The 11,965-nt window shown below is 30.0% G+C and overlaps 1 protein-coding gene across 1 annotated transcript; it reads right to left on the bottom strand.

Annotated features, from left to right (window-relative positions):
• Positions 1-906: 906 nt before the first annotated feature.
• On the bottom strand, positions 907-10,419 carry LOC108459552 (serine carboxypeptidase-like 34). The gene is made up of 10 exons (XM_017758940.2): positions 9,914-10,419; positions 5,695-5,802; positions 5,520-5,615; positions 5,316-5,408; positions 4,964-5,052; positions 2,417-2,710; positions 2,193-2,329; positions 1,635-1,727; positions 1,427-1,535; positions 907-1,223 (listed from the first exon to the last, which is right to left on the bottom strand). The coding sequence occupies exons 1-10, from the start codon at positions 10,194-10,196 to the stop codon at positions 1,074-1,076; spliced, it is 1,452 nt and encodes a 483-aa protein (XP_017614429.1). The 5' UTR covers positions 10,197-10,419; the 3' UTR covers positions 907-1,073.
• Between the last annotated feature and the right edge of the window lie 1,546 nt (positions 10,420-11,965).

Here is an 11,965-nt window from a genome sequence, read left to right as displayed (position 1 = left end):
TATAGATTGTTGACTCCAGTCACCTGCTCGGGGGGGGGGGGGAGGATCGTCAGCAACTCGTCACACTATCTATCATTTTGGTACTACTATGTTTTGGAGCTAGTATGACATGTATAGAATAGACTTAAGTGGATGATATTTTGAGATGTTGTTGTATATAAGCCATGTGAATATGGCAACTTTTGAATGTCGGTATAAGTCTGAATTTCGATCTTTGATTGTGTTTGGCTATGCATATAATTGCTAATGAACTTATGTAAATGTGAAGGTACAAATGTAGTGTTTTGGATTGGTAACTCTTCATAACCCACTCCGGTGACGGATACGGGTTATAGGGGTGTTACAACCAAAACCAAGGACTCCAAACCAATATAATAATAATAATAATAATAATAATAATAATAATAATAATAATAAATTTTATAACTTTTTAAATAAAATTTTATTTTATAAACTTCTATTAAATTTTAATAATTTTCTGGACTTATTTGTATTTTTCGTTGTTGCAATTTTTAATAATTTCTAAAATTTTATACTATTTTCATACTAATTTATAATATTTAATGATGTTCAATAATTTTGAATATTTTTCTAAAATTTTATAATATACTTCTAAAAAATTTATAACATTTAAAATTTTCTATAACTTTTATAATTATTTATAAATTTCTAATAAAATTTTATGAATTTTATAATTTATATTTAAAAATTAGATGATTATATGAATTTTTAAGAAATGTTAGCACCGTTAAATTTTTTATTAAATTTTGGTTCGTTACAATATTATTTCTTTTTGTTACATGTATGAAATTTAGTTTTTTTTTTAGAATATCACACTAATGTAAAAGAATTCTAACAAGATTAACAAATAGGCTTGAATTTTAAATTTAAAAATAAAAAACTAAATTCTTAAAAATAAAAGTATGAAAATTAAATTTTAAATATACGAAGAGTACAAAAACTTTGAGTAAATTATAACCTTTAAAATTACATACTATAATTTAATGAAGCTCGAGAATCATGGGTGGAAACCATAGTAATATTTGTTTAAAGAAGGGATGAAGAATGTTTTCCTAAAATGGTGTAGATGACAATTTCTTATTGGCCAAGAAATGCCTAACTATTTGAAGAGCTTGTCTTGGTTTAAAAGATGGAACTTGATGACCAGCTCCTCTAATGCTTACAAACATAAGCCCTTCATATTCAATCGTCCACCCGCCAACCTGTGAATATTGGATTGCAATAAATTTATTTTATATATTTCTTTTTGAAGTTAAATTTTTTTTATAGATTCCAATACTTGGAGGAGGGAATTTATTTATTTGGATAAAAAATCTGAAAATTTTAAAATTCGTAAGTAATTTTTTTCAAATATTAAATCAGAAAACGGAGAGAAGAGAAATAAAGATAAAGGAGAAAGCATAACCTGTTTGTGGTGGGTGTACCAAGGTGTCCTTTCTTTATTTATTTTTAACCCTAGTTTATTCAAGGTTAGTCTAGTTGAAGTAACTGGAATTCTCCCGTCTGTATCTCCACTGCAAATTAGATAAAAAGAACTAATATTTTGTGCTCAATAATCATGTCATGTCCATGTTAGTATTTCATGTCCTAATTTGTGTTTAATAGGTGTTTACCTTAAAACCCATATGCGAATGCCTCCGGCTATGAGCTTTTTAAGGGTAGGAAGCAAAGAAGCTGGTGAATCCCACCAAACTGGGACAATTTCACTATACACCAAAAAGATGGACTCAAATTTATTGTATTTTGCTAAATGCTCAAATTACAACATAATTTTTTAGAGATTGTCTATGTAAGGGATAAATTTTTTAAACTAGTCATAGAAGGATTTAATATTTAAAAAAGTACTCAAATTCACACATTTCAACTCAGTTTGTAGTAAAAAAAAAAAGTATTATGAATAAAACACACAACAGTTGAATCCGATATTGCTTAAAAGAAATTAAAGCAATAAAAACATAATTAGAAACTTAATATATAGCATTCGAGAAGTCTTTATTTGAGCATTTTTAAAAAGTTTTGACTCTTATTTGACCATTTTAAAAAAGTAAGTTCTTACGTACTGAACAACTCTTAAAAATTTAGACCCCGATAAGAATTTTTAGCCTATTTTCTCATGGTTATTTACTATGTTGAAAACAAACAACAATAGTCAATATAAATTTAAACAATACCTGCATTGAGTCCATGGGTAAGATACGTTGGTAACGTTGGCATGAAGTGCTTTTTGAACATCTGGCCTATTTAAATAAACTTTAGTGTAGTTTGGTGCACAAGGGTCATATCCTGCCAGTCTTTTCTGCCATCCATCCTAGAGAAAATCATATTAGCTAATGGATTTAGATTTGAACTGGAACATTTTACTTATGTTACTAGGATCTGGATAGGAGGAGCTTACGAATTTAGAAAATATTTGAGGTGCGACGCCTTGAATCACAGGGTGTTGTCGATTACTGCTGATGCTAGAGTTGCTAACACAAGTGGGAATGTACAAATTATACATGTCGATGATGTAGTAGACATCAAAATAGGCATTAAGGGCTTTTTTGCAATCCTGAGTTGGGTTTGGACGGCTGAAATTACATTTAATTTTGATGTTATTGTAAACCCTATCGGATATCACTGCATGATCCCATGCATAATCCACCATTCCTGTTTGATCCGTTTCATCGTCCATTAATGCATTCCCTACCTTCATAAAGCTTATATTAGTAAATGAGCTACTATTGTTATTATATTTTAATAGAGGAAAAGATTGACTTGTTAGATTGAAACTTTTAAGAATGTAAAATTGTATCAATTGATTTTGTAACATTCTAAACATTTCGATTACATAAGTGACAATATTTCAGTATCTCATATAGTAGCTTTTTGAGAAAATTGGAAAATTTGTCAAATAAAGAGATTCATATGAAAGTAAAGAGATTTTGGATATTGGAATTAATGAAAAAAATGTTAGAAGTGAAGATGTGGTGAAAGGACTAAATCACAAATTTTGAAAACTTTAAGGATTAAAGTGTAAATTTAAGAAAATAAGAACAGTGAGTTATTTTTGATAAATTGACATAAGAATAAGTTAGAATATGTGTTGCTATGATGAGAATTACATTCGGGACCAAATTTGAAGAAATTCAAAAGTACAATAGCTAAATTGTAAAATTCCCAATTTTATAGAGAAAAGCGAAAAGATGTAATTTTTCACCATCTACAAATCCGTATTAAATTTTATATTGAAATTTTGAGATTTGGATTTGATAATTTCCTATCATTGTGAAGAATTTGTACAAAAAGTTAAATAATGGCAAAATGGTAATTTTTTCATAAAAAGGTATTTTGGTCATTTCTCAATACTTTGGTGCACTTCGGTGGCTTAGCAATTTGTACCCCTTGATGTGTTTAGGAGGGATGTGATTTCGTATCTACCACTATGTGCTCCTTGATGTGTTTTGGAGAAATTCTTGTCTATTTGAGTCATTTCTCTAATGTTTACTACGGGGTAATTGAACCAAAATATTGTCAATAAAATGTGCCTATGACTATAAATTTCAAAATGCACTCTAAAGTGGAATATGATACAGGATAAACAAGTTAAAAGACTATGTGTTTACAATAAGGTTAATTATAGGCAATAAGATATGAAGTTGTGATTAAACTTATGGTTTGAAATGCCCCTAATGGGGAAACAAACAAGGGAAGGTATGACTTGCGAAATGAACTCATAGCTATAAGTGGAACTTACATGCAAATAAGTTAGAAAGTTAAGTTAAAAAGGGCTATACACTTTGGATTAGAGAATACTGGTAACGTGATCATTTTGAATATGAATTCTCAGTATGAATTGTTAAAAAACCAATAATTGGTAAGCTAAGCTCCATAATTCGATAATTAAATTTGAACACGTTAAAATAATTAGTATTGTGGAAATAAACCTTGAATAATTCTTGATAATGTGCTCAAATTTTATATTAGGATAAGATAAGTAAATTTATCCTTAAGTACTTAATGAGCTTTTCAAACTCACACATTAATTGTTTAAAGACGTACGTAATGGATTCATCAAAAAGTAGTTGTTTCGGCTTGAGAGATTCGCACCACCCTTCACTTGAGGATTGTAATGTATCTATTTTAGTTGTTAGTGTATAAGGATTTTGACATATACATAAGGACTTAATTTTTGAATATGGTATTTGTAAAATTTGAGTTGAAATTCAAGTTATTTTTATGTTTTTAATCAAGCTTTATTCCATGGTTTGCTTTAAATATGTGTAAGGCTTGTATCATGAGTTGAAATGAAATTTGAATTTGGTTTAAAATGCTTTGGAACATATGGAAATGATTTGGGCATGTTTAGACTTGATTTTAAGTATTTTGGACTGTTTTTCAACTTCAAGGGCCTAAGGTCCAATATCCTTTCCTTGGATATCAGTAGCCAAGTTGGCAGAATGTCAAAACTATAGTACGGGACCTATGTACCGATAACTTGGCCCTTGGACAATGCCCTTACATTGTTTCAATTGTTTTAAGCCCTCCGAGGCTGGTATTTGACCCTGGCCACCGCCAATCATTTGGAAAATGTTTCTAAATACTTTTAAGGTAATTTTAAAGCCTTCAAAATGTTTTTATATTATTTTTATGAGTTTATTTAAATTGTTTAAAGTTTTAAATTATGATAATATTCGCACTTTTCTAAACTCGAACAACCTCGTTTTAAGCCAACAAACTTTGGGAACTTGTTTTGGGATTTGGAGGATTTATGTTATTGTAACTATTATAAGTTTATAATATGAAATTCTATAAGTTTTCATTTTTTCTATATATCTTAAATAGTATATTTATATTTGAATTTGTCAGATATTATATAAAAATATTTCAGTAAAATACAAGGTGAATGTATTAAAAAAAAGGATAATTATAGAAAACAAATCTAGTGCAGTTAAATCCTTACCATACACCCTTTTAGATTAATGTAGTTAAACTCAGGAACATGCTTGTTGTTGTCGAAAATAACCTCAGCTAGTTGAGGAACATAGTGACCTGAAAAATTAATTTAAAACCCAATAATCATGTATAATCAAGAAAGTACTAAGTTCATTGAGTCTTAATTCGATTAGAATGAGTATTATTATCAATATAGGAGGACATGGGTTCAAGTGCGCTGAAGCGCATTATTTTTTTACTTATAGGTTGGAAATAGACTATGGGTAATTCTAGGCATTGTATTAAAAAAAAATAAATATGATCAAAACTTATAATGAGAAATTTGTCATATATATATATATATATATATATATATATACCAGCATAGCTTTCACCAGCAATGTAAAAGTCATGGGACTTGAATTGTGGGAACCTTTTGAACCAGTTGACAAGAAATGTGTAGGAGTCGTTGGCTAATCTTCCAAAGAAAACAACAAAAGAATTAATGATGAGGAAATTATAATATTTATAGAAGATTTAGAAATTTTGTTGCAATAAAAATAAAATCAATGATTCATTTTCACCTGTAATTTCATCGCCAAGTTGATAAAGATCACTGCTTGTGTTGGTATAAGAAAACCCAACACCAACAGGAGATTCAATAAACAATAAGTTGGCAGCTGGTTCACAAAAAATAAATAAATAAACAATAAAATTAATAGGCTAAAATTGCTAGTAAATCAAACTTGTAAACCAAACCTTTGTTCCATCTATGTGGGTTAAGCTTCAGGGTTTGTTCATCTTTCTGAGGGAAGAAAGGCCCCACCTCCTCTGCTTCTCCAATTCCAACGGATGAACATCCAGGGCCTGCAATTTTAATTAAGTTTCAAAAATTATAAACTACACTGATAAAGAAAAAGGAAATGATAAACTTGTGTGTGCTAAAAGATGATAATGAAAATAAAAGGTGGTTTAAATTTTGGTACAAGTTAAAATAGAGTTGTTTGAATCTAACTTAAGGGCAGAGATGGATATTGCCAAATTCGTCATCATTTTTTTTGTATCGTGGACGTCAAAATTTGAAAATCATTAATTGTTAGTGCCAGTTGCATGTCCGAAATACAATGCTGGTTGCAACTTCAGTTGCATGTTGACGTTGTGTAACTTGCCTTATGTGCTGCCATGTTTGAATTATGTGTCTTGGTTATACTTAAATCGTTTTTAGGATTTTGAGTAATCAATAAAACGATTTTGAGCAATCAATCTCAAAGTTGTAATTGGAGAAGAGATTAGATCAAATAAGGCAAGTTTTTCAAGCGTCTTATTATGATCTACTTAACTTATATATTGAGAGAGAGATGTAATCACAAGAAGATGTGGGTGAACTTTATCAAGATATATCTCAATATTTTTTTATCTTTATTTTAAGCATAATTGATTTGACGAGGCTTGAATAGATTAAAATATGTATCACCTCGAATTTTGAGATGTTTATTTTTGGGTTGGATTCCTTGAACCAAGCCATTCTTGGAAGTCAAACCGAAAGGTTTTCAGTAATGAGTTAGCGTTTTATTAATCAATGTATTAAATTGTAAGGTTAGTAAAGTTAGTGGATCAATGTGTGATTATTAGAAAATAGTATTGGGTTAAAGAGATGTCCTTATTTGACAAAATGCCCAATCACCTTTAAGCAAATTGCCTATTATGAAAATGGGTTATGAGGGAACGATTATTCCTCTCCCATTTGCACGAGAGTTTCTTCAAAAACCACCAAAATTCTCTCAATTTTCGTTGTATTTTCATAATCAAACCTTGGTTTTCATTTATTCAAATCAAAGTGTAAGCATGTCTTTATCAAAGATTTTAAATTATATATCAATTTTGATATAATTTATAATGTTATACATCGATTTTAATTTGGTGCGTTTGTATACTTTAAACTTTAATTTTGATTCAATTTTCACATTTCATAGAAAAAGCATTTCAAAATTGATTTATTGAAATTTGTAATCCAATAGATTTTATCAAAGATTTTTAAATTATATATCAATTTTGATATAATTTATAATGTTATACATCGATTTTAATTTGGTGCGTTTGTATACTTTAAACTTTAATTTTGATTCAATTTTCACATTTCATAGAAAAAGCATTTCAAAATTGATTTATTGAAATTTGTAATCCAATAGATTTTAAGCCTTCAGCACAATCTAAAGATTCTGACCAGAATTGAATAAAAAATGCAAAATGGATCTTGTTTTATCGTTGATCAGAAAAATCTGAGTTTAAAGAAGGGGAAGGAAAATGAGTACTTGACCCAGAACAACCCTATTACCTTTGTGGTACAATTTTCCATTAAGTCATGTGTAAATTATTTATCTGACATCTTATTAGTTTAAAACAAACAAACAAACAAACAAATTTAAATTATTTCCACCTAAGATTAAAAAAAATTGTGGGGAAATAAGAAATCATTTTTCCAAATGTATTTTTTTTTAAATCTAGGTGAAAATTAAATTTATTTTTTTGTTTTTAAACTAATAAAATGTCATGTTAGAAATTTACACGTCTTAATGGAAAATTGTGTCACATAGATAACAAGTTTAGTAAAATGTAAAATTTGAACCAAAATTAAAGTTTGATGTATGCAACGTTGCATGTATAATTTTGATATTTATCGGTTTTCATTAAAACAAGATTAGATAAAAAAATCTCAATATTTTCTCTTTTCATTTTCCCGGCTCACGTTGGTTTGGAGGGGAAGAAGAAAGAGTTTAATCTTGATTTGTTTTTTTTACTTTTAGTTTTTTCCAGCAAGATAAGTGTTTTCTAACCTTAATCTATGATTTTTAAAAGCTGGAAATTGATTTTTTATAATTATTTTTCTTGCATTTTCTACCATTTTGAGCAATTTTAAGAAAAAGCTTTGAATAGTAGTTTTTATGATGTTCTTGAGTTGGAGTTATGTTAGTTCTAAGTTTGATTAAGGATTGGATGGAGCTCTTGAGTTTTGGTATTGATTAGAGCTTAAGGTGTTATAGAGAAAGTGAGTGAGCTTAAGTTTGTAGGTGGATTTTTGAGAATTTAAGAGTGCTTTGTTGTAATTATAAAGTTAATTAGTTTTAAGTTGGTATGTTGTGGTACATTTGATACAAATGGTATGGTATGGTAGAGGACCTTTGGTTACTTTTAAATTGAATTTCTTATGCATTTCTATGTGTTGAATAAATGGTATTTGGTTATACTTTACTTGCTTAGTGAGATTATGATCTATTGTATTAGATGACGTGAGATTATATGTTGTAGTAATGTCTTAGCATGACAATCATGTTTGAATTGGTTTGGTTTGGTTACACGTTGCATGTGTTCAGGTGTTTTAGAGGTCTAATTGCATGACATGCTTTGCTTGTTTTATACATTTCTAGGCTAGTGTCTTGAGATCTCAAGAACAAAAAATATAATTTCTTGTATTTCTAGATATACATCTCAAGACATAGGGTACCAAGCCTCAAGATATAAAACATCGAAGTTAAATAAATGATTATTCAATTCAAGGTTTCAGACATGTGACTGTGTCTCAAGACATTAGGGTCTTTGACTTGAGACATGACTTCATTGTCTCGAGATTTCAAACTTCGAAGCTAAAATTATGGAACACGGAAGGCATGTCTCAAGACATGACTTCACTATCACGAGACATTACTACGCATTTTGCTAGTTTGACCTAAGATTTGCAACCTAGCTCATTTTTTTATTTTTTTTTTGTAATTGATTTCATTTATGTGCATTTAAAACTCTTAAAACTCTTTAATTGTATTTTCCTAGCTTGATTTTGTTTTTAGCCTCGAAGTAAGTGTTTGTTTGAATTGCTTTGGCAACGGATGTGATGGCTTTCGGGTCAAGTGTAGGATGTTATGAATAGATTAGAGTTTACTTTGTGAAGGTCAAATCTAGCTCTTTATATGAAAGTCTTGTTCAACTTTAGAAGAGTTGTTCATGGGTCGCACCCAGTGAAAGGTCCTTAGCAAGCTGTCCCATCTTCTGCCAGATGTCATTACTAGAGTAAGAGTATAACAATTACCCCTAGATCGAAAAGAAGGTTACAAAGTGGCCTGCTTCAAGACCTTCTGAGCACACATGGCAAAAAAATGGGACAAGCCACTAAAGACCCTCTGTCGAATGCAGCCCATGAACAACCTTCCTCTTAATAACCATTATAATGACCATCCATTCAGAGTCACTTGTGATCAACCCTTCACAAATCCCATTAGGGCTTTCTTAAAGACCATCCACTATAGACCCTTCGTGGGAACCACTAACGAACTATTAGTCTATAACCTCATACAACTTCAATAAGGAGAATGTTAGAACAAGACCACACATTATTGTACATGGAGACAATTGACCTGTAATGACCCTACTACTTGACTAACAAGGGCAAGCCTACCAATTATATTGATTATCTACATGGCACTACCAGATAAAGGGTATTCTCCTATATATACTCCTAAAGAACGAGAGACAAGGGGTCCTCTCCTCCTCAAGAAACCTAAGTACCCTACCAGAGATTTGCTTCTTCCTCTCCCATCATTTCCTTTCCTCTTCCCTCAGCCTCCGACTCTCCGCCTATCGCAGGTGAACTGACACTCCAGTTATCACCACCCGTTCTTCCTTATCTCCTTCTTATTAAACACTTATATCAAAAATATGTTTAGTGAGGTATAAAAAAACCCTATTAATGGAATTTTTTAAACTATAAACCAAAAAGAAAAAAAAAATCAAATATATGTATAGATAGGTGTCAAATAAATATTCTTTTGTACAATTAAAATTTGAATTCAGAATATTATTGAGGAAGGTGAAAACACTATCAATAGGCCACAATTGGGGTTTAATAGGCTAGTGTAGTTATTGATTATAAATATCCAAAGGCGCAATTCAAATAAAAACAACGGGAATTTCTAGAGTTAAATTTTACCTCCATTGAGCCAAAGGAGGAGAGGCTTTTTCTCAGGTTTGCTGGTGGCTTCAAAAAACCAATAAAACAGGGCTCGACCATGACTCTCGTTCACCGTAACGTACCCTGCATATTGCTTGAAGTCCACCGCGGGCTGTCCCGGAAGCTCCACCACCCTGTCTGCTTCTTGCCGCTGCAAAATATCCCCGTGGCTCAGCTCACCGTCGTGCCTTGACCCTTCACTGCTCACACTAAGCAAAACCAAAACAAAATAACCCACACAAACTACAGCATTGGAAGCCATTAGAGACCCCCGGCCTCCCCGTTCTCTCCGAGCACAAATATATAGAGAAAAAAATATTCATATAATCAACGACAGATAAGAATTTCTATAATTGGTCATAGATTTTTAATGGATAGAAAACTGAAAATTCTGTATTTAAATAAGGTTTAATTTGTATTATTTTCAGGTGCTGAAGTGTATATATATATATATATATATATAAACAAACAGCCTAGCTAGAGATTAAGATATTTTTTAGAGACAGGCTCTTTTGGTTTTTATCTTGCCAGTTGCATGAGATACGTGATCATTTAAAAAAGGTAAATCACGTTATTAGTCACTCAATTATAAATATTTAAAATTTAAAATTATTATAAAAATTTAAGAATTTGAATTAAATTATCACTAATAATTTAAGAAAATCTAATTTAATCAACTTTATCATCTCAAAAACAAATTAATAAAAAATTTCTACATATTTCATGCCGGCCTTGTTAATAACAAAGTAAAATGTAACATCAAAGCCTAATTATTAACGATAAAACCAGAAATTCATAGGATAAGAACATATTTAATAATGGCTGGATTGGAGGCATGTAAAGCTAGCTTCTATTGAATTTTATTTAATGAACAAAGGAAGTAAGAGACGGATGATTGGGTTATGGTCTGTAAACCAAATCTAATATTATTTAAAAAAATAAAATATATGTATATGATCTAAATAAAATCCTCAAAAATCTCTTCTTTGAAGAAGGATTTCCCATATTTATTTTTCCAATCCCCTTTTGTAAAAATCTCTTTTACATATCTATAGGTGTTAAATCTTGGATTAAGTGAATTAAACTTTCAATCTTCTATTCATATTTCTTCTTCTCAGATTTTTTTTTTACAATGAATCGCAAAAGAAATAAGAACATGTATGATTTTGTTCTTTTTCCTCGCTATTTCTTCTACCAAGATGTACCTAACAAACTCATTCATATTTTTGCTCATAAAAATAAATATCCTCTATGTTCTTTGAATTAAGCTCTCAGAAAGTAAATTAAAGCAATACTATCCTTACTTATTTTGAGGCATCCTAAATATGTTATCTTTCAATCAGGATAATACATAAAACACAAACTAAAAATAAACTAGAAGTAAACATACTAATTTTAAAATCAAAAAGTAAATGATACATGCATGGATGGGGTAAAACTTATTAATTTGCATTCATCGAAGTTGTCAAATTTTACGTTGGGAAAATCAGTCAACTTATGATGACTTTTTGGATAGGATCCAGACATTTTTTGGTTGAGATGTCTCATAGCATTCGAAGCCCTATCTCTTAGCTTTGAAACGCACTTTGAATCACTCAATTTCGAGTTCGAGAACTCAAGTTATGATTGTTTTAGTGAAGACTACACGAGCAAAATTTCTAGATGAGATTATTACGGAAATTAGGAGTTTCGAGCTTTTAATTCAAGTTTAAATCGGTTCAATTTTTAGGCTTAAATTTTATTATATATGAGCCAAATATTTTATTTATTAGGTTTTATTATTTTCTTATTTATTTATTCTGAATTCGGATATATTTTAAATATTTTAAGTTGTTAAAGAGTTTTGTGCTTCTTAATCAAATAAGTTTAGTTTAGTTTAAAACTACTTCTTATTTAAATAAATAAGGAAGTTTAGTTTAGAACTATATAAAGTGTAGCACCCATAATTCATATCCGTCACCGAAATAGAGTTACGGAGCATTACCGTGCAAACAGAACATTAAATCATTCAATTCATACATCAATGCAAAC

The sequence above is a fragment of the Gossypium arboreum genome, chromosome 4 (genome assembly GCF_025698485.1).
Source record: "Gossypium arboreum isolate Shixiya-1 chromosome 4, ASM2569848v2, whole genome shotgun sequence".
In the NCBI taxonomy this organism is placed as follows: Eukaryota; Viridiplantae; Streptophyta; class Magnoliopsida; order Malvales; family Malvaceae; genus Gossypium; species Gossypium arboreum.
This window is presented reverse-complemented; position numbering and strand designations above follow the sequence as displayed.